The following is a 24,482-nucleotide window of genomic DNA, read 5'->3' on the forward strand; positions in this document are numbered from 1 at the left end:
TGTCCACTATACTCCAATTTTGGTGTCATCTGTAAACTTGCTAACCATGCTTCCTATATTCTCGTCTAAATTATTTTTATAAATGACAAATAAAAGTGGATCCAGAACCAATCCCTGTGGAACACCGCTGTTTACAGGCCTCCACTTGGATAAACAACCTTCCACCGTCACTCTCTGTCTCCTGCCATTAAGCCAATTTTGGATCCAAATGACAAACGCATCCTGAATCCCATGTGATCTACTCTTACTAATTAGTCTACCATGTGGAACCTTGCGAAAGGCTTTACTAAAGTCCAAGTAAACAATGTCTACCACTCTGCCCTTGTCAATCTTCTTGGTTACCTCCTCAAAAAACTCAATCAAGTTTGTGAGGCATGATTTCCCTTGCACAAAATCTTGCTAACTATCCCTAATCATTTCTTGCTTCTCCAAATACATATAAATCATCCGACCATATTTTGAAGGGGGGAATAGTGAGAAGAGAATTGTGAGTTTCCATCTCCTTTTGTTCATGGACGTGCTCCCTGATTTCATTTCTAAATATCCTGAACATGTGTTTGTCCTGGTATTGGATTCCACACCAGAAGAAATAGTTTTTCTGTCCTAACGTGACTTTTTAAAGTCCTCAGATCACCCCTCGCTACCGCCACTGTCTCAATAGAAGGGAATGCAAGCCAAGTTCATCCAATCTGTCCTCGGAATTTAAGTCAATAAACATTGGCAACATTCTAGTGAAGCTGCAATATATTCCTCATTAGGTCAATCTAATTTTCCTGAGGCCAAAATAAATATCTGATTAATGTTCAGTGAAGACAAGAAGACAAAATAAGATTCAAAGGTTCAAATAGGAAATTTCAGAAACACACAGGTCATTCAGAAACTGTAAGGTGAAAGAAAGATTAATTCTATTCTCTTCCAAAATCTGAGAGATTGGTGTGTATCCAGCATTTTCTGATTCTTCTTCAAATTTCCTTTTGTTTTTTTCATCAATTTTGTGAATATTTGATTATTCTAATCAAGCATCAATCCAATTAATTGTTTAATTGTATGCATTATTGAACTCCTTCTATGGAGATCTCCGTGCAAACATAATCTCAGGAACACCACTACTTGTATTGCTATTGCATCTTTCGAAAACAAAAACACTTTACATCCAATAGAATAGAGTCACTAATGCAAGGTATGTCATTGCACACAGCAAGCTCTCATGAATAGTAATGTGGGAACAACTTGAAAAGCTAGTTTTCTAATGTTCTTTGAGGGATAAATATTGCTCAGCGCACCTGAAGGATCGCTCCCACTTTACTCCAACTGTTCTCGTGGTAGGGCCGATCAAGGATTGTAAAGGGAATTTGTGCACAGAGCCTAAAGAGATAGGAGAGGTCCTTAATGAATACTTTTCTTCAGTATTCACAACTGAGAGGGACCTAGTTGTAGAGGAGGACGTTGTGAAACAGGCAGTTAGGTTAGAGGAGGTTGATGTTAGTAAAGAAGATGTGCTAGGAATTCTGAGGAAGTTGAAGATAGATAAGTCCCCCGGGCCTGATGAGATTTATCCAAGGATTCTATGGGAAACGAGGGACGAGATCGCAGGGCCTTTGGCGATGATCTTTTTGTCCTCACTGTCCACGGGTATAGTGCCAGAAGATTGGAAAGAGGCAAACATCATTCCCTTGTTCAAAAAAGGGAACAGGGACAACCCCGGAAATTACAGACCAGTTAGTCTTACGTCAGCGGTGGGCAAGTTATTGGAAAGGGCTCTGAGAGACAGGATTTATGATCACTTGCAAAGGCACAGTTTGATTCGTGGTAGTCAGCATGGATTTGTGAGGGGTAGATCATGCTTCACAAAACTTATTGAATTCTTTGAAGAGGTGACCAAACACGTGGATGAACGTGGAGCAGTGGATGTGGTATACATGGATTTAAGTAAAGCGTTTGATAAGTTTCCCCATGGTAGGCTCATGCAGAAGGTAAGGAGGCACGGGATAGGGGGAAATGTGGCAGATTGGATTCAGAATTGGCTGACCCTTGGAAGACAAAGGGTGGTAGTGGACGGAAAATATTCAACATGGTGCTCAGTTACGAGTGGTGTACCACAAGGATCTGTTCTGTGTCCTCTTCTATTTGTGATTTTTGTAAATGATTTGGATGAAGGAGTGGAAGGGTGGATTAGCAAGTTCGCGGACGATATGAAGGTGGGTCACGTTGTGGACAGTGCGGAGGGCGGTTCTAGGTTACAAAGGGACATTGATAGGATGCAGAGCTGGGATGAGAAGTGGCAGATGGAGTTTAACCCTGAAAAGTGTGAGGTGATTCATTTTGGAAGGACAAACTTGAAAGCAGAATACAGGGTTAATGGAAAGATTCTTGGCAGTGTGGAGGAGCAGAGGGATCTTGGGGTTCATGTTCACAGTTCCCTGAAAGCTGCCACCCAGGTGGATAGAGTTGTTAAGAAGGCGTATGGTGTGTTAACTTTCATTAATAGAGGGATTGAGTTCAAAAGCTGTGAAGTTATGCTCCAGCTATACAAAAGCCTGGTTCGGCCACATCTGGAGTATTGTGTCCAGTTCTGGTCACCTCATTACAGGAAAGATGTGGAAGAGTTAGAAAAGGTACAGAGGAGATTTACCAGGATGTTGCCTGGAATGGAGAGAAGGTCTTACGAGGAATGGTTGAGAGAGCTAGGGCTTTTCTCTTTAGAATGACGAAGGATGAGAGTGACTTGATACAGGTGTACAAAATGATCAGAGGTATAAATAGAGTAGACAGCCAGAGACTTTTTCCTGGGGTGGAGGTAGCTTTTACAAGGGGGACATAGTTTTAAAGTGAAAGGAGGTAGATATCGGGGAGACGTCAGAGGTCAGTTCTTTACTCAGAGAGTGGTAGGGGCGTGGAATGCATTGCCGGAGAGGGTAGTGGAGTCGGCCTCATTAGGGGCATTTAAGCGGCTATTAGATAGGCATATGGATGATAGTATAAGGTAGCAGTGGAGGTTAGATAGACCTTAGGTTTCGGGTAAAACTTCGGCACAACATCGTGGCCGAAGGGCCTGTACTGTTCTATGTATCTTTAATATGGAAAGTGAGACAGGAACCACAAATATTGCACAGGAGAGCTGGTAAATGCACTTGAATCTCTGGAGTGGGACTAAAGTTCACAACCTTTTGACATTGAAGCTTGTCTACTGTGGCTGTCATGCGAGACTCCTCTGAGCGACACCAGTCTGACTGAGGTAGCTGAGAGGTCACAATGCAAAGTTAACTGGAGAGCTGGAATTCTTCATATCATTCAGTTAGCCTCCCAGGGGCAGCACGATGGCTCAGTGGTTAGCACTGCAGCCTCACAGCATCAGGGACCCACGTTCAACCCCATCTACGTGGAGGTTACACACTTTCACTGTGTTTGTGCGGGTTTTCTCCAGGTGCTCTGGTTTTCTCCCACAGTCCAGGCTACGTGGATTAGCCATGGGAAATGTGGGGTTACAAGGATGGGGTGGGTCTGGGTGGGATGCTCTTTTGAGGGTTGCTGTGGACTTGATGGGCTGAATGGCCTGCTTCCACACTGTAAGAATTCTATGATTCAGTCTTATTGCATGTAACTGTGAAGGAAAGGGAGTAGGGCAGGAGGCTGGCCTGCCAGAACATTTGCACAGTTTATTGTTGTAGATGATTCTTTTTTCATGGTCCCTTCCTTCTTTACTGTACATGCTTACTGTGGTATCATATCTGCAAACTTCATTAACCAATTGGCCTTCTTTGTAAGCATACCAAGGAAAAGACTATTAGGCTGTGGAATGCATCACAGTGTCTCAGACCACAGCATACCTATACCATATCACAGAAGAGGTGACTGTGAAAGAGAGCGGAAACCATCCAGGACTAATCCCCACCTCTGGAAATATTCACCACGTTTGAGCCCTGAGGTATAAGGTGGGAGGGGTAAGAGTTGGGTGGGGGCAGTTGCTAATTCCTCTGACTACCAGTGATCTATAGGGATCAAGGGACTGTTACACTGACCTATGAGCAGCTGCGGGGATTGCGAGAATTTACACAAAGCAATAGAAATGGAAGGGAACAGATCACAAATAAAGTATAGGGACCAACCGGAAGAGATGACAAATCAGTGAGAGATTTCAGTGGTTTATGTTTAATGTCAAGGATTGATTACAAAATAGTAATGTGACTGAGAAGCCTCGATTGCGTTAGAAAGCACAGTAGCAGAATTCCAATATGTTGCACCTGAACGTTGCAATTAGATTATTGTCTTCACATTCCACTCTTATTGTTGTATAATGTACATGCTTTCAGTTTTATGTGGGAGTTTAATTTTAGTTTTGGCCAGAGATGACTACGATTGTCAGCTTTCCCCACTCACCCGAGTCAGAAATGTATGAACAAGATTGGCAATTTGAAGATAAGGTGAAGAACTAATCAAGGGATTATTTTCATAGAAACATCAAGAAACTGGAAAAACACTCTCTAGTCCATCCAGCTTGCTCCTCAGGTATCAAAACCTAAACACCCTCTATGTCACTCTGAGCCCCAAAATATGTTCAGATTATTCCAGCAGAGAAAACTAACAGCAGAGATCAATTGTTTTCATTAATTTTACTCTCTCTCCTCCTCGGACATATTGGTAACACTCTTGTCTCTGTTTGTGAAGGTCATGGATTGAGCAACTGTCTGGAGACCTGAGCCCCTAATCCAAGCTGACAACCCAGTGCAGCGCTGAGGGAGTGCTGCACTTTCCAAAGTGCTACCTTGCAGATGAAACATTAAATCAGGATTGTGTCTGCTCTCTCGCGTCGACAGAAAAGATACCCATGGCATATTTGAAGAAGGGCAGGGCAGTTCTCTCAATCTCCTAGACAATTTATCCAACGTCAGTAAAAGGCCAGGGCTGTGAAAGGCTTTGGACAAGGGCAACTTATTTTTCTCTGAGGTGAATCTTGTAGCTTTACAGTTTCAAGCTCACTGGAAGGTCACGTGACAGGTCTAAGTTGCCTTTGTCACTCTGGGGAGACAGAGTCAATAGGTTGTTAGGTAGAATAGCAGAGCATCCACATCCCAACATTTGACAAATATTCACGTGCAGCAAGGTTCCTTTGGGTACAAGATCAACAAACCCTTCAACTGCATTGATGTGTGTAAGAGCTACATTTGTGATTTTATGCTGGCTATCCTCAAAGTTATTTCACATCACTCACAGGCAGATGATAATAAAGCTCCCTCAATCCAGTACCAGCAAATTGCCTCAGCCCTCCAAATTCAACTCAATACTTTCTAATAGTTCTCTGAACTGGATCTGTAGAATTTTCACCATGATCACGCCCACCAACCTCCAAATACCCCTCGCCATCTCTCAAACCAGCCTCTCTGTATCCTCCCTGTGTTTTTTTAAATTTATTTGTTTTTTTTTCCTTTATTCATTCATGGGATGAGGGCATCACTGGCCAGGCAGCATTTATTGCCCATCCCTCATTGCCCAGAGTCAACCACATTGCTGTGTCGGGAGTCACATGTAGGCCAGACCAGGTAAGGATGGCAGGTTCCTTCCCTAAAGGACATCAGTGAACCAGATGGGTTTTTATGACAACCAGCAATGGATTAACGGTCATCATTATATTGTTAATTCCAGACATTTTATTGAATTCAAATTCCACCAACTGGCGTGGCAGGATTCAAACCCAGGTCCCCAGAACATTACCTGGGTCTCTCTGGATTAACAGTCGAGCGATAATACCACTAGGCCATTGCCTCCCCTTCATTTTTTCATGAGATGTGGGCATCACTGGCTAGGCCAGCATTTGTTACCTATCCTATTTATCGTTAACAAGCTCACAGTAAACATTATCTTGAGGCGTGGGTGCACCCACATTCTTCTTATGAAGGGAGTTTCAGTGTTTTTACGCTGGAGATTGTGGTGGTAAATTCCCTTCTTGAACCACTGCAGGTATATACCCCAATCACATTATTCAGGTCTTGCTCCATTTGGACACAGACTGCTTCAGTATCTGAGATGTCATGAATGGTGCTGAACATTGTGAAATCATCAACAAACATCCCCACTGATGATTGGGGGAAGGTCATAGATGAAACAGTTGAAGATGTTTGGGCTGAAGACATGACCTCGAGGAACTCCTGCAGAGATATACTGAGGATGAGATAATTGACCTCCAAAAGCCACAACTGTCTTCCTTTGTGAGGGATATGTCTCTAACTAGAAGAAAGTTTTATGCTGATTCCAATTGACTCTAATTTTGTTAGGATGCCTTAATGCCTCACTCAATCAAATGCTACCTTGATGTCAAGAGTAGTGACTCTGACTTCCCGTTCTGAGTTCAACTCTTTTGCCTGTATTTGGACCACAGCTGTAATGAGGTCAGGAGCTGCATGGCTCTGGTGGAATCCAAACTGAGCATCACTTTACTGATAATTAAGAGTAGATTGTTGGGATGGTCATTGGCCGGGTTGGACATGACCTGCTTTTTGTGCCTTGGACATACCTGGGCAATTTTCCACATTGCCAGGTGCATGTCGGCATAATAGCTATACCGGAACAGCATGTCTGGGGCATGAAACCAGTTCTGTACAAGCCTTCAGTACTATTGCCAGAATGTCTTCAGAGCCAATGGCCTTTGCAGTTTTCAGTGACATCAGCCAAGTCTTGGTATCACAGGGAGTGAATCAAATTGGCTGAAGACTGGCAACTGCGATAATGGAGACCATTGGAGGTGGCTGAGAACTCCATTTGGCACTGCTGGCAGAAGACTGTTATAAATGTATCAGTGTTGTCTTTCACACTAATATGCTGGGCTTTCCCATCATTAAGGATGGGGTTATTTGTGGAATCCCCACTTCCTGTTAATTATTTAGTTGTCCACTACCTTTCATGACCAGATGTGACAGGACTTATGTCTGGTCCTTTGGCGGAGGGATCACTCAGCTCTGTCAAACAATTGCTGCTTTCACAGGTTGGCATGCAAGTAGTCCGCATCGTGGCTTCCCCAGGTTGACACCACATTTATAGGTACAGCTGGTGCTATTCCTGGCATATCCTCTTGCATGCTTCATTGAACCAGGATTGATCCACTGGCTTGATGATAATGGGGTGGTTATGCCTGGACTGAGATTAGAGATTGTGATTGAATACAATTCTCCTGCTGCTGTTAACCCACAGTACCTCATGGATGCCAGTCTTGAATTGATAGATCTTTTTTAAAATATCACCAATTCAGCACATTGATAACACCATACAACACGATGGAAGTATCATCAGTATGAAGATTGGACTTCATCTCTACAAGAAATGCATAGTGGTCACTCTTACCAATACCGTCACGGACAGATCTATCTGCTATTGGTAGGTTGGTGACAATGAGGTCACGAGCATTTCCCCTCTGGTTGGTTTCTTCAGCACATGCCTTAGACTCAGTCTAGCAGGACATTAAGACCTGAACTATAGTGGAGTCACTGAGATGAGCTCAAAAGTATCTGACTTCTGAATTATTATTTCAAGCATTTGATGACAAGTCTAATAACGCCGCGGACACACAACTATACTCATTACCACACAAACTATTGAGAATGTCATCTTTTTCCTTTTAATCATGTGCTTTCCTGGCCTTAGCACGTGGCCCTAATTTCTGTCACATCCCCTCATCATTCCCTACAAAACGAGAACTAATGTTCTGTTGATGGCCTGTTACAGGATCCTGTAATTATGTAAACATGCTCACAGTATCAAAATGGAGCTTGCACTTAGTTACATCGCTGCTAGATTGATACCGGTCTTGAGGCAGGGTGCGTACACGGTTACGCATAAGGAGTAGTTTGGGATTTTTTTGAATGCTTTATTTAGTGACCTGAATGTGATTGAACAAAGAACATGTGACCTCACATGTGAGCAAAGTTACTTTCAGTTTCTGAGTCTTGGTGGTTCAGGGAAGGGCCGAAGATGAGATGTTACTAGTTGGCTAAATTTTAGACGATCAGATAAAAGGCACACTAGCAAGCTAATCAATGATTATTTAAGATTCACCTCTGCCTCAGCTCTGATTTGGACCCTCTTGATTGCTGCATTATTTGATTATTTTTCACATTCCGAATTTTAATTTCAAAGCAACAGGCAGATTCCATATTGCTGCTGAACAGCAAACATAAACTTTCCTTTCCACTTCAGAAAACAACAATGAAGAGATTATGAGAGCCTGGTGCCATCATACTATATCAGGTGAATTATGAGTCTGCAAGGCTGAACTTATAAAGAAGACAGATGGCATGGTCATGACTGAACATTATTATGCACATACCTTATATACATCTCTTCCCGATTGATTTCCTTGTAGAAATTCTGTGGACAGAAGGAAAAAAACAATAACGTCTGATTATTTAAAAAAAACACACACACAACTTTAAATATCTTTGGAAACTTGCGAGCGAGTTTAGCCATCAAACTGAAGCAGATATCTCATGTTCGAAGAAGGTTTTGTAAGAAGCAAAAGTAGGTTCACTGTTTGCAGACGGTCCCTTCCTTAGAACTGGAGCTGACCAAGTAATCACTTCTGGTTGCTCCTCACACATGGAAGGAAATGTCTCAATTGTTTAGTTGGAAGTGGCTAGGAGTAATTTGAAGAGATGATGGAACTTGGGGATGGGAATGGGATCTGTTGGATTTGTGATGCATTGACGTTCTAATTGAGCTGTACCTTGTGAAGGTCAGAGAGCACTGCAGTTGTCAAGGATCAAGGTGACTAATATATGAAGTAGGAGTTGAGTAGCGCTGGAGAGGCAACAAGATCAGGAAGAAAAGAAAACCAGGGAAAGGTTAGAAGTCAACTGTGTCGGCATTGCAAACTAAAAAGCAATTAATAAGCTTAATATTTGATAACCTGCAGGCAGGGATGTTTAATGAATTGGAAAGAAGTGAGAAAGTGCTAAACGATATCAATATTCATCACTAAATTCCTTGGTTTAGTTAGCCACTTAATGAGTGAAGAAATGTTCTGTGTTTGCACCACTTGGATGTGGTAGCAGAAATTGCCTATAAATTACAGGATTGAACCTTAAAGTCTCCCTTGTGATGAACAAGATCCCATTTCACAATTTGCAGAAGGGCAAGAAAGTTCTCCCCAGTATCCTGGCTCATATTTATCCCTCATCCGACATCACTAGAAAAACTGATTTTCTGATCATTATCTCACTGCTGTTCATGGTAGCTTGCTGTGTGCATATTAGCTGCTAAATTACAATGTATTATAAATTCTCATGCTAATTTTGCTAAGAATCAAATCAAAGCAATAAAAAGTAATTGAAGTGCAGTGGAGCAGCAAACTATTTCTCCACGACAATCTGTGTGCATTGAAACTATATCCACAGCAGATTTGTTCAAACACAGTCTACAAGATTCAGAGAGTGGTTCATGCGTGGAATGAACTTCCAGAGGAAGCAGTGGATGCAGGTACAGTTACAATGTTTAAAAGACATTTGGATAAGTACATGAATAAGAAATGTTTGGAGGGATATGGGCCAAGTGCAGGCAGGTGGGACTAGTTTAATTTGGGATTACAGTCAGCATGGATTGGTTGGACTGAAGTGTCTGTTTCTGTGCTGTATGACTATTATTCCTCAGAATCGTAGAAGTTCTACAGTGTGGAAACAGGCCATTCAGCCCAGCAAGTCCACACCAACTCTCTGAAGAGGACCCCACCCACACTCACCCCTCTACCTTATCCCTGTAATCCTGCATTTCTCGTGGCTACTCCACTTAACCTACACATCCCTGGACACTACAGGCAATTTAGCACGGTCAAGCCATCTAACCCGCACATCTTTGGACTGTGGGAGGAAACTGGAGCGCCCAGACAAAATCCACACAGACACAGGGAGAACACGCAAACTACACACAGACAGTCACCCAAAGCTGGAATGGAACTTGGGTCCCTGATGCTGTGAGGCAGCAGTGCTAACCACTGAGCCACCATGCCACTCTCAGATCTGAATAAGCAACTCCATATCAACGTGGATAAACTGAAGCGTTGGGGCCATAGGAATCTCAGAAGAAGAAGGAGAGAAACAATAGCTTGGAATATCATGGCTGGGCGGCAAACATTGACAAACGCCAGAAGAACAATTGCATTAAACACGAGATGAGAAGAGGAGCTGAATGGTGAAATGGATTCAGCCTGGCAAGTGTCCATTGTGATAAGAGATTCAAGGAGACATTCAACATTTTTGGTGTCAGGGGTAATTAAATCTTAATTTTAGTACGAGCAATTCTTACACTTCCAATTGGGTAACTTTTCATCATAATTTACAGGACAGTCACAAAGGGATCAGGGTCTCCCAAACAGGGGAAAAGAGAAAGTCAACCTCTGATCTGCTACTTCTGTCGCTGAGAACATGAGAAATAGGTCATTTGGCCCACAAACCTACCCTGGCATTCAATATGATCATGACTGACCTACCCCAGGCCATATCTCTTCTTACAAATCATCTCCTTATCGAAAAGCATCTAATCCCTGTACCATATCCCCATGGATAACACATCTAGACTGCACAATTTTGCATGGTCAATTCACTTAACCTGCATATCTTTGGACTGTAGGAGGAAACCCACGCAGACATAGGTAGAATATGCAAGCTCCACACAGAGAGTCACCCAAGTGTGGAATCAAACCCAAAGCCCTGAACCTGTGAGGCAACAGTGCTAACCACTGAGTCACCATGCCACCCTTGCTTAAATGCCTTTGGTGATCTTGCCCCCATGACTCTCTGGGTGCCAGACCAGTGTTGGAAGAGGCCAGTGTCAGGAACAGCCTGGGGCTTCCATTGAGCTGCTGAGATTACAATACTGGAAGAGAGGAAACCCCTGTGAAACTTTATCGCTCCCAAAGTCAGAAATTCTTTGGCTATATTTAACCCCGGGAGTAGTGAGAAAAATGAACTTCCATTTATTCAATTTTTTTTGCCATCTCAGGATAATCAAAGCTCTTGGACAGTTAGTTAATGACTTTTGAAGAGTAGGCAGTGTTGTAATGTAGGAAACACAACAGGTAGTTTGTGCAAAGCAAGATCACACAAACAGCAATAGGATATGACTGGAAAATCTACTTCATTGAACAGTGGTAGGGACTCCTTTACCTTCACCTGAAAGAACAGACTGTTTTGCATCTCAACCAAAGTGGATAACCTCTGCTTCAGTCCCTCACTGAAGTGTCAACAACTGTGTATTTAGTTTTTGAGCGCTGCAACTTAATCAAGCCAAAGGAAACACACAAACTGGGAAGCACAGGGAGATCATTACATTAATCAACCTATTCAAACATGCTATTACACACATCTGGGGTAAGTGGGATTCGAACTTTGGCCCCTGGCTCAGGCTTAAGGATTCTACCACTGTAACAAAACAGCCCTCTAGGCACAGGGGGATATTTACATTCTCTTTATTTGAAAACACACACACACACACACACACACACACACACACACACACACAAATAGCTTGCATCTAACCCAGCAGTGCTGACAATTCATTGCCCTGCTCCGGCACCCTGAGTGAGATCAATTAAGCTCAACCCAAGACTTGGAGCCAAATTATGCACTTGGCTATCATTATCTTAGCTGGTTTAACCTGATCACTGGTTCAATGTTTAAATGCATTGTCAGCATTTTCTGTTTCTATTTTCAGATTTCCAACACCCACAGCACTTTACTCTTGCAACAGGTTTAGTTTAATCTCATGAAGTACAACAGTTTCATTTTTGTACAGATTACATGCTTTAATTTCACAAGTGCGATTCAGAGGGGAATGATCTGTGGGAGCTGACTTTTGGTCATCTTATTTGACCCGACAGGAATTTTCCAGACTTTTTTCCTGCCTGAATTGGCTTTAAGTCTTTTTTGTTTCTCTCTCTCACTGTGTTTGCACGGTTACGACTGAGAGAGTACACTTGACTGTCTTGACTGTCACAAGGCATCATTGGTTCAGCGTAAAAATAGTCTAGACTCATTTTAACTGTCAGGCACATGTGAGCAGTCAACACAGATGTGAAAGACAGCTGTCAAGCTATTTAAATTGCCTACCCTTTAAGTATTTGAAAAGAAGACTATCTGCAGTATTTAAAAAAACACAGTGCTTACTCTTTCACTCTGCCTGTTGAAATAAGCCTGAGGGTTGTTGTTACAGTATGAATGCAAGCTAGCAAGTAACTTAAGGGTTATGGAGAAAATACAGGAAGGTGGATGTGAGGAATGTTGGATCAGGCATGGTCCTGCTGAGTGGTGGGCTCGGCTTGAAGGGCTCAGCACCATAGTCCTGTTCTTATTTCTTACAATCTTACAAAGACAGGCTATAAAAACTTTGTGAGATAAGTTAAGAGTAAAAGATTAATGTGCACAAAAATGGGTCTATTACAGACGAAGACTGGAGAATAGGGAAATGACAGATAAACTAAAACAATTGATTTGTGTCTTATCCACAGAAGAAGATGTAGAAAATCTAAGAATGCCAGGAAACTATGGAACTTGTGAAAGTTAGAAATTAAAGAAATAAGTATTAATAAAGCCATAGTACTTGATAAATGAATTAGTTTGATGTTTGACACATCTCCTAGACCAGAGGAGCAACATCCCAGAATACAGAAGGAGATGGATGTAAAGATAGTCTATGCATTGACTTTCAAAATTCTACAGATTCCAGGTAAGTTCTCACAGAGTGGAAGGTAGCAAATGCAACCCCACTATTTAAGAAAGAAGAGACTGAGAAAAGAAGGGTCCTGACCTGAAACATCAACTTCCCTGCTCCTCCAATGCTGCCTGGCCTGCTGCGTTCCTCCAGCTCCACCATCAGCAGTTCTTGCTATCTCAGACCAAGTGACCTCTTAGTTTTACATCAGTGGTCAAAAAATTTTAGAATCTGTTATGAAGGAATTAATAACTGGACACATAAAATACTGATATGGTTGTGCAGATTCAACAAAGAACCATAAAACTAAAAAAAAAAGTTGCAACACTGAAAAAGACCACTCAGCCCACTGTGTGAATGAACTAGCTGCCCATTCTATTTCCGCTTACCAGCTCCTGGTCTATATCCTTGCAGGTGTAGTGCTTCAGGTATAGATCCAGGTTGGCTTCACATGGGTTGAGGACTTTGGCCTCAACCATCAAACTGAGTAGCGTTTCTACATGGACCATCCTCAAGGATTACAAGATATTTCCTCAAGCCCCTCTAACTTTTCTGCCAATTCCCTAAATCTCTGCACCCTGGTAATTCACCTCTCTGATAGGGGAGAATTGATTGGCATGGAGAATATGGAGGGCCCATGGATATTAGTATCGAGGAAAACCTTGTCATGGAGAGTGTGAGGGCCAAGATGTGCAGTTGGAGGGATATAGATTGCCGTTGGAGGGGGGGGGGTATGAGGAACACCACGGATGGATAAGGTGACATAGATTTGCACAAAGGATGTGACAGTCAAATGGGGGAGGCAGACAGAGGTCATGAGGTGTCGTGGATGTGGAATAGGGGTGATGTGGAGGTCTGGTGAGGGATGTGAGGGCCGAGAGTGTTTTTGTTTTAGTTTTATTCCTTTCCTTACAGGTGTAACAAAGTGCTGGCAAACTGAGGCTGCTTTTCACCCAGCTGTCCCTGCCCTTGTCAGTCTCTAAACCATCTCACCTGACCACCGTCAGCAAGGGAGCTGGTGATCCCAGACAGGGACTCTCGCAGATGGTGGCGAGTGAGCTGGTGATCCCGGAGAGGGACTCTGGTAGCGGCAGCAAGGAGAGGGCTGACAGAAAGGCAAACGTGAGGTTCTGGTATTGGCTTGGCGAGGAAGGATGTGGAGCTGATGGCCGTTCCTCGTGGACATTGCGACCGTGTCCAGTGATAGTCTGGCTTTGGCACCTTCGGTGGCATGGCCCAGGATTCCATTGGCAAGCTTCGGCGACAAGATTGGTCCTTGAGACAGCTTCAGTGGAGTCTTCCTGCCTGCTATTTCAGCAGCCCGGCATGACAGTCTTGCAGCGATACTGACTTTTCTTAACCCAGGTGCTGGTAATTGAACTGAGATGAACTTTGTCTTAATGTTTTTTTCATCTATGCCTTCTGTTGTTAACATAGGCGTGTGGTACGGCAACACTTTTCACTGTATTTTTTTTGTAAAAAATACAAGCGACTATTCTATTCATTTGCAGCCCCCTCCACCCACTCCAGTAATGAAAATCTATACATCCCTGGCATTTTCTCCACAGTTGGGTTAACAGAGACAGAAATTATCCAGACTTGGCGCTCATAAATAGAGAACAAAACATCAGGCCAAACTAGAGTTCACTTACTGAGCCACAGCAGAGACTCCAATTGTGTAATTGTTCCTGTACATTTATTGTTTAAGATTACGAGGGCCTTAAGTTGGACAGGCTCGAAAATAAGCACTGGGATTGCATTATGTAAAATTATCTCCCTGCTTCTGTTCTCCTTTTGCAGGCACCAAGCCAATTTCATGCTTGCTGTATGCAACTAATGCTAACTACATTGCTGGATGACTCTGCACATCTGCAGGGAACCCGCACTCATGTGAAACTAACATTACTTAAAGCCAGCCTCCAGCTTTTAAAGAGGCGATGCATTTTGACCGGAGCAGGAGCCGGGATTGTTTGTGGAAGTGGGTTTGAGGAGGAAGAAGAGCAGATGTACAGCAACAGGTGAAGAGAGCATGCTCCAAGGTTTGCTATGCTAGCCCGTGTGTCTTCAAAGAGGAAGGGGACGAGGTGAATTGTGCTTAATCCACACAGGACCTGGTGAACCTGGAGAGAAACTTTCCAAAGGCAGAGAGCTGCAGCAATCAGTGTTGGGAGTCAATGTTATCTATTATCTTATTTCTTTATTTTTCTACTTATTCTGTGACGATAATGCTTAACATTTTAACTTTGTTTCTTTTACTACTTTATACCTGAGTTTTTTGTACCTAGTAACCTTTGCACCTAAGATCGCACCATATGTGGTGACGTTATACACTTTTCACTGTACTCCTGTACATCTGTATTTAACTTCACGTGGCAATAAAATCTAAATTGAAATCTAAACCAGGAGAACCCGGAGGGTGAACCACAAGAAAGTCAACTATTTGCAGGCAAGTGGGAAAGGTCGGTGAATTCCTCATTAAATGCCACATTCCACCAATAGCACAGTCAGTCTCACATACTGCTCAATTGCCACACTCCCATCCCTCACCTACTCAGTGCTGTGACAGCGATGGGACTAAAACATCAAAGACAAGTATATCATCGCATCTAATTCTTCTTGTCAGATCCCTCGTCCTTCATTCTATGATCACTTCTGATTTACCAGCTCCAGATGCGATAAAGGATACACATGTTGCTTCTCCCCATCCTTCCACCACAACCCTACCCTTGTATCGCTGTCTTTTCTGATAGATAAGGTCATTAGCCTGGCCAGGTTTTGGCGGTAGAGCAAGAGGCAGAAGAGAGGAAACACAGTGGGGAAGAAGAGATGCAAGTGCACAATCTCATACCAGCTCAGATCCTAACATTCAGGCAGCACCAGCATATGGTGAGACAGCAGATATAAGAGGCATGCGGTCAATGCAGAGGACCTTTTCATGCAGAGGCTGGTGCGTGTATAGAATGAACTGTCAAAGGATGTGGTGGAGGCTGGTAAAATTACAACATTTGAAAAGCATCTGTACAAGTATATGAATAGAAATGATTTAGAGGGATATTGGCCAAATGCTTGTAAATGGGACTGGATTAATTCGGGATATCTGGTCAGTATGGACAAGCTGGACGGAAGGGTGTATTTCTGTGCTGTACATCTCAATGACTCAATGACAGATCAAGTGAAACTTCACTCTGGAGTGAGTGGCTACATAGGCACAGTCACTGAGGATTCAGATGATGAGTTTGATTGGGTCAGCTATCGTAGAAGGCTATTAGCTATACAACGACCCTGAAAGTAGAAGGTGATCCACTTTGTGGTCTGGGGGGAGGTTTTGGAGAGTAGAAGAAGGGAGGCTGTTCCTTCCTGCTGCTAAATGTAAATGTGCATGTACAATGTGTGCTGTTGAAGACATGGCATTAACTGGAGCAACTTGCTCCAATTTGGCAGCACTGGCATCAAACCAGGGTCACACATTGATCGACATTACCATCCTGTTCTACTGCTTTCTTCTGGCAGAAGGTCTGTGCATGCACCAGTACCATCACCAAAATGGCATCCATTGCCGTCCCACCAGAACTGTGCACATGCACTGTGACTGCCTTTTTGGAGCCAAAACAGCACATTCAGAAGCTGAAGTGTAGCCACTATTTCTTCAAGAATCCATCGCCAGGTTGTACTGTAGCAGCAGTGATTGTAATGGCAGAATTAACCTCTGCAATCTGGAGCTTGGTCGCCTAGGTCCCTGTCCCCGCAAAGGTCCATTCACCCACCACTCCCACGCTCACTAATCTACTATACCCAGTGTTAAACAATGACTCCATTTTAAAATTTGCTTCCACGGCTTCCAAATCCTTCTTGCTCCAACGCCCTGCTCCCTCTGTAATATCCTCCAGCCCCACAACCTTCCAAGGTATCTGCACTCATCTCACTCTGGCTTCATCAACATCCTCGATTTTGCCCCATTGCCAGCTATGTCTTCAACTGCCCAGGCTCTAAGCTTATTATCTTGCTTTCCTCCTTTAGCCCAACTCTTTTGACCAACCTTTTAGTTATTTGTCCTAATAACACCTAATGCATTTCAATATCAAGTCTTTACAATTCTGCTTGGTAACACCCTGTTGTGTTATTAAAGGCGCCATAACAGCACAAATTGTGGCTGGCATTATTTAAATAAAATTTCTAAACTGTGGGATCAATTGGATGTTCAACCTAAAAAATAGTGATGGTTGTGGAGAGAATTAGAGGCAAGGGAAGATCTTTTAGTATTCCAATCGGTATTTTTTTAAGTAGTGGTTTTCACTTCAAAGCACAATGTGCCATCTCTTCTCTGCCCGCATTCTTTCAGAAATTAAAGGCAGAGCAAAGGTGAAGGTAGAAAACATTACACTCTGACACATCTGAATTTATTATCTCCAAAGCAATTCTAAACTGCCAGTCGATGATTTATTTAGCTTATTGCCTCTTGAGATTAATTTAAGCAAAGCAGCTCCACTGATGTCAGGGAGTTATGTACAAACTCTCCAACATGTATCATTATCAAAACATGCAGCTAGTTAATTAAGATAAGGTAGTTCATCATGTTAACTCACTGATTACCAGTTGGAATTTCACCGACCTAATGAGAGGCTAAGATATTCAGACAGTTAGAAAAACTACACTCTGCAATTTTGACTGGATAAAACTCTGGGAAGATTTTGTCAGTCCACATGGAGTTTAGTTTGAGAATATTTCTTACTGGTTACGCACTACTAAGGTCTGTCATCTTCTGATTGGGAATTATGTTTGTTCTTCCTAACATTGATGACTATCGCTTGACTAGTCTGCCTCAGTTTCTTCTAAATTATTCGCCAATTTACCCTCCAGCCTGGGAACAGGTCTGCAGCCTCTGTGACCACATTGCCTTAAGGTCCCAGGCACGCTGTGCTAATATTGATTCAGAGTGGCGTTGGTTTGATTTTTTTTGTTCTCACATGCATCTAAGTACAGTGAAAAGTTTTGTTTTGCAGGCAGATCATAACATACAAGGGCATACCTATCATAGGGTGATTGAACAGAGCGAGGGATACAAAGTTACAGCTGCACAAAGCAAGATCAACATTAGATTATGAAATTTGAGAGGTTCACTCAGCAGTTTAATAATCGTAGCAAAGAAGCTGTTCTTGAAGCTGTGGTACATATGTTTAAATTTTTGAATCTTCTGCTTGATGAAACAGGTTGGAAGAGATTATATCTGAGCTGGGATGGGTTTGTAATTATGTTGGCTGCCTTTCCAAGGCAGCAAGAAGTGGAAATAGAGTCAACAGATTGGAGGTTGGCTTACGTGATGATCTGGGCTGTGTTCACAGCTTTCTGAAGTTTCTTATGATGCTGGGCAGAGCAGTTGCTGTAGCAAGCTGAGATGCATCCAGATAGAATGCTTACCATCTGTAAAATTTGTGATTATTTCCAGTAATTATATCATCCTACCTCAGCTACTTCATTAGGGTTGGGATTTTCCTCGACTCTGTCAGTCAGCCCAACCCACATTCCTGATAACATCTGATCACCACCAACATTGGCTCAGATGAGGAATGAGAGTTATCTGATTGCAAAGCCCTACTGGTCTGCGCTAGATAAGCCAATGGCCTGATCCCAAAATGGAGGCCTTGGGATAACACTGTGAGACACAAGGGGACAATGATAGAACACTTCTGCCTCAAAATCTTCTCGGTGCTATATTAGAGAAAGTGATATGCCATTTATTTTAAACCAGTTTGTGCCCTGGCTGAAGTAGCAGAGAGAGGGGGATTTTAGATCATCATGGTGCTGTACATGAATGAAGGCGAAGTTGCCAAAACTGCACGGAAATATTTCTGGACGATTCACATAATACCATATCTCCAAGTGCCCAGTCCCACACACTCAGACTCCCCTCCATTTTGTTCCAAGCAACTTTTCAATTCTTGCTTTCTCTTTCACTTTTTATGCTTTTGGACGAAGGCTATTCTTCCTCTGGGTGCGTACCTTTTCATGTTTGCACTCATCCCACTACCATTCCCTTTGGCCTTGACCTTCATCACTTTTGCCATTTAATGGTAGGTTGGTAGGCCCAGGCTGAGCAGGATGACCAGCAGTCAGTGGGACGGAGCGGAGTGGAGTTGTTGGCAGGATTGGGACCTGGGGGGGTTACCAGTGGACTGGGGCCTGGTACGGGCAGCCTGTAACAGATCACAAGCCCAGCAGTGCAGGGACAGTGAGACCATGTGTGGAAAGCCCACAGTGTGGAGAGATTGCAGGCTAAAGAAGGACTGTAACATTTATCTTTTATTTCTTTATCTTCCTAATTTATACTATGAATAACTGTAATAGAACTTTTAGCTTTTCTCTTTATTTCTCTATTTTTATGCCTAATATATTTTAGCACCTAAGACTTGTAACTAGGTATTTTGTACCTAAGGTGTCACCATGTGTGGTGACGTTGTACACATTTCACAGTTGCCTGTACTTTGTACTTGAGTGCACATGACAATAAACCTAATTCCAATTCCACCCCATCACAGACCTTCCCTTGTGCTCTTGTCCTTAATCCCCCCTCTTAAATTTGCTCATAATCTATGATATTTCGTACAGTTTGTAATCCCGATGAGGAGCCACTGACCCGTTTTTATCTCCACAGATACTGCCACACCTTGCAGCATTTTTAGTCTATTTTTCAGATTTCTAGCCCTTGCAGTATTTTGCTTTTGAGTTATTGTTGTTTGGACAGTCTTGAATTAGAGTCGGTCCCTGAGCAGTCAGTGTGTCTGCTGGGATGTATGCTGATTTGGTTAACCTTCTCCTTGATCTTTCCATCTGAGACATTAATGAACAGAAAGATGAGCTTTGCACAGCGCATTTGCCTGGATAAGTGCAGCTTAACACTCCAGAAGCCTCTGGATGAAAGAGTTCACTGTTTGACACCCCTTGCTCCACCTTCAACATTCATTCCCTCCACCATCGATGTTCAGCGGCAGCAGTGTGTTCCATCTACAAGATGCACTGCAGCAACTCAACAAGGCTCCTCTGACAGCACATTCCAAACCTTTATCACCTCGAAGAACAAGGGCAGCAGATACATGGGAACACAATATCCTGCGAATTCCTCTCCAAATCCCACATAATCCTGACTTGAAATGTCTCACTGTTCCTTCACCATCACTGGGTCAAAATTCTGGAATTCCCTCCCTTACACCACGATGGGTCTACATACACTAAATGGACTGCAGTTGTTCACCATAATTACTGCAAGGTTTAATTTTTGCCTTTGTTCTTTCTTTATACGTTGTTCTTCAGATTCAGTACCTTGGTGCTTGTACCTAAAATGGTGCTTTGTCTGGCAACGTTATATACTTTTCACTATACCCTGTAATTTTGTACTTGAGTACAGTCAAGAACTCAAAATCAAAATCAATGCTCACCACCACCTCTCTGATGAACAATAAACAATGGCCCTACCAGCGGCACTCCCATCTAATGAAATAAATAACAACTGAAGAGTTGATAAGCACCTTTTTTTTCCCCAAGTTAGGGATAGCATTCTAGATATCTGCAAGACCTTTTGCGGTGTTAGATGTTTATAAAAGTGCTGGAAAAATTTTACTCCCGAACAAGGCGCAGCCCCTTTATAATTATAAAAAGAAGTGAAGACATTACAACGGTCATTTCTGTATTTTTGATTAATACGGCTTGGGTTTCCGTCAGATACTCTGGTTTTCCCCACGGTCCAAAGATGTGCAGGTTAGGTGGATTGGCCATGCTAAATTGTACATAATGTCCAGGGGTGTTCAGGCAATGTGGATTAGCCATGGGAAATGCAGGGTTACAGGGATAGGGTGGAGGACTAGGTCTAGGTCGGATGCTTTTCAGAGGGTCAGTGCAATCTTGATGGACCGAATAGCCTCTTTGCATACTGTAGAGATTGTATGATTCCCTATCCAAATAGGAACATCTTAAAGCCTCTGATTAGTCAAGGCATATACAGGGACCTGTCCTCTGCAGGGAAAAGGACCAGCTATGGATCCTCTTTTCAATTAAACACAGGAGTGGGGGACATACTTCCTTGGTGCTTTCTCAAAACCTGATGAAGGGTGTAAACATGAAACGTCAACTTTCCTGCCCCTCTGATGCTGCCGAATGTGCTGTCTTCCTCCAGCTCAACACTGTGTTGATACTAGAGTACTGTATATAGTTTTGATCCCTGTATTTAAAAAAGGATTTATTGGTATTGGAGGCAATTCAAAAGAAATTCTCAACGCTGAATCCTGGAATGTTGGAATTGACTTATCAAGAGCAGCTAACCAGGTTGGGCATTTATTCATTACAGTTCAGATGAATAAAGGGGTGATCTTAATGAAACATTCACAACTCTGAGGGGGCTTGACAAGATAGATACTGAGAAGATGTTTCCACTGGTGGGGAAATCTTGAACTAAGGAACATAGTTATAGAACAAAGGGAAACACATTTAAAACCAAAAAAGCACAATGACATCTCAACTTCCTCAGGAAGCTGAGGACATTTAGCATGCCCACAAGGACCCTTACTGATTTTTATAGATGCATCATAGAAAGCATCCTATGTGGATGCATCACAGTATGATATGGCAACTGCTCTGCCCAAGACCACAAGAAACTCCAGACAATTGTGAAGACAGCTCAATCCATCAAGTAAAACAGCCTCCCATCCACTGACTTATCTACACTTCCTACTGCACCAGGAAAGCAACCAGCATAATCAAAGACCCCTCCCACCCCAGTTATACTCTCTTCCACCCTCTTGCATTGGACAAAAGATCCAGAAGTTTGACTACTCACATGAACAGATTCAAGACCAGCTTCTTCCATGCTGTTATCAGACTTTTGAATGGACTTCTCAAATATTAATTCTGATCTCTCCCTCTCTGCACCTTCTCTGCAGCTTTAACACTATATTCTGCACTCGGTCCTGCTACTCTAACGCACTTTGTATGGTACAATCTGCATGCATAGCACCCAAAACAACACTTTTCCCTGTACCTCCGTACAAGTGACAATAGTAAATCAAATTCAAACTCAAGATGTGAAGGAATTTCTTCCTCCAGAGAACAGGGAATGTTTGAAATTCACTACCTCAGAGTTGTGGAGGCTAGATCATTATGTTATTTAAGAAGGACAGATTTTTGAAATACTAGGGAGCGAAGGGCTATGCTGAGCACAAAAGGGGAGTTGAGGCCTTTAACTCTCTTGTTTAATCGAGAGTCAGGCTTGATGGCTGAATGGTCTACTCCAGTTGTTATTTCTATGTTCTCGAGCTGAAAGTGAAACGTAATTCACACACTCTGACACCCTGGGGAATATTTCACACTTCAATGTTGCATATGGAACAGACATTACACTTTGACCTTTTGTTCCAATCTGAAGTGAAACTGTGCGCATTTCTATAGTGCCTTTAAGGTAGAATGCTTCGCATGCTTCACAGGAATTATAAAAAGATGATGCTGTAACAAAAAAGGGCAAAAAAAATTGGTTGAAGATTTTAAAGAGGAGAGAAACAAGGAAGAGGCGGAATATTTTGAGTAGAGAATTCCATACATTAAGACTTAAGACAGCTGATGACAAGAGGGAGATGAGTCTGGGAGGTTGAGGGAGAATTGTCAAGAGTAAAGACATTAAGTGAAGGAGTTGAAGGAATTTCTTTAAACTTACCAGCAGGTTAACCGTGCAGCTCATACGGTTCCCCTTGCTTTCGTCACTCATCACTGACCTATAATCCAGCAGTTTCTCCAGGAGACCCTTTACCAGGTGGACGAAATGTTGCACTGATTTGGCAATAGCTGGGTGCTCTTCAGCACACTTCAGGATGCTAAAAGATAGAGTCACAAGATGTCACATGTACAGTGATTGGAAGTGATTGGAAACCTCTCTCTCTCTCTCTCCTCCTCTCGGTCTTGTTGCTGATTATTTTTGATTCATTGGCAGTCTCAGGATGTGGTGGGCAGGTGTAGTGATAAGATTAAACCAAATTCATTCCAGCTCATGGCCACCTCTAAGCCCACTCCCTGTGCCACAAAATCAGTCAGTGGAGTGAAAGTGCTCAGGTCAATGAGGGGATGACATTGGTTTCCAAGTGTGCAGGAGCTGAATTTACAGAACCTCATGCAATGTTTTATGCAATTTCTAACCATGATCCCAACTCTTTCCATTGTGCCTGTTTACATCATCAGATGTAACATTCTTAGATTGGACTGTTAGTGGGTGAGACGGGGTCTTTCTTAACTGACACTGCGGGGAACACTGGAGAGACCACTTGACGGTCCACCTAAGTTGTATACCCCTCCTCTTACGCCTATAAGAAGGTTCACCTTGCCTTTCAAGCCTTGGCTTCTACCCCATCCCCAACTGCTGATCCCCAAACACAAAGTTTCCATCATTCCACAGCCGATGTTTTCATCGCTTGAGTGTGGTACCAGCAGTCACCAATGCCCCTTCAGGTACTGGAGAAAACAGCTAGCCTCTGGTTAACCGGCAGCTCTGAGGTGGGAATTCTTTACCTTGAGGGATGGAAATCTAGCTGCCAGCCAACTAACGGGCAAAACGATATCAGGGCAACTGCCGGTCTCCTGGGTGCACCCCCACTCATAAATGTTTTAGCTGAGGGGAGTGGTGGTGTGTAAGAGACCAAAGCAACCATACAACTCAAAACAAAGAGTTATTTATGAAACAGAAGGAGGCCATTCAGCCCATTAAGTCCATTTCAGCTTCCATGGAGCCATCCAGTGAGTCCTACTCCTTCAGTCTAGCCCCGTAGCACTGCAAGTTTCTTTCCCCTCCAATTGTCCATCCACTTTCCTTTTAAAATCATTGTATCTGCTTCCACCCTCCTGAAATCAGTGGATTCCAGGTCATTACCACTTGCTGTGCAATATAGGTGACCTGTGAATCCCTTTTGTATCTCTTGCCTGGAACTTTACATTTGTATTTTCCTCCAAACGCCTGAACCATCAACAATCAGAGGTGTTTTCACTTATCTAAGCCTGTTATAGTCTTGTCTGCCTCTGTCAAATCTCATCTCAAGCCCTTTCATTCAAAAAAGAATAAAGCCCAGTGTGAGAATGCTGTGGCTTTAAGAGGTTATTTTGGCCTGTTTTTTTTTTGAAGAGAGGTTTTAAGACTGAGGTGCTGAGCCGCCTACTTGGAGAGCCAATAAAGTAAATCGCTTGTGAGGCCTTGGTTTTTTTTTAAAGGTAGAACAATAGAAGCATCCTTGATGGGTGTGGCCAGCTCTCACAGCCTAGTCCTTTTTTTTAGTTTTTACGTTTAGCTTTAAACAGTTTCTGTTATGGGCTGGAAGAAGTGGAAGCTATTTTTCCCTTTCTTGATTACAGCCAAAAGCTGTGGGTTCTCTTCCTAGGCTACTGGAACGTATATGAGACAAATTCTGTTTTCTGAATTTGCCTTTTTGCCAGAGGGTGTATTTGTGTGATGTTACTACATTGGAACAGTTAATTAGTAATAGTTACTGTATCTATTATTCTGTTCAGTTTTCCAATACGGTTATGTTATTCTAAATTCCTCTTTCTTTGGTTGGATTTTAACTGGAGTGTTTAAATAACTTGTGTTTTACTTAACATTGAGTAGCTTGACCAGTCACATTGCAACTGCAACGCAGCACTTTACATTTGTCTTAAAAATAAGAAAGGGTTAGGGTCTGGGCTATGTTCATAAAATATTTTGGGTTGGGGGGGTGGATACTTGCGTGGTCTGTAACACCAGCCTTTCCGATTTAAACTTAAATCTAAGGTGCTCC

The 24,482-nt window shown here is 42.8% G+C and overlaps 1 protein-coding gene across 1 annotated transcript in view; it reads right to left on the bottom strand.

Moving 5' to 3' along the window:
- LOC109937103 (dedicator of cytokinesis protein 2-like) overlaps positions 1-24,482 on the bottom strand; it is a 587,118-nt gene that overhangs the window by 94,557 nt on the left and 468,079 nt on the right. Inside the window, exons 33-34 of the mRNA XM_048603933.1 lie at positions 22,382-22,538; positions 8,315-8,355 (exon numbers count right to left, since the gene is read on the bottom strand). Of these exons, the coding sequence (XP_048459890.1) occupies positions 8,315-8,355; positions 22,382-22,538 (198 nt within the window). The remainder of the gene's footprint in view (positions 1-8,314; positions 8,356-22,381; positions 22,539-24,482) is intronic.

This window comes from Rhincodon typus, chromosome 12 (assembly GCF_021869965.1).
Source record: "Rhincodon typus isolate 14 chromosome 12, sRhiTyp1.1, whole genome shotgun sequence".
Taxonomy (NCBI): domain Eukaryota; kingdom Metazoa; phylum Chordata; class Chondrichthyes; order Orectolobiformes; family Rhincodontidae; genus Rhincodon; species Rhincodon typus.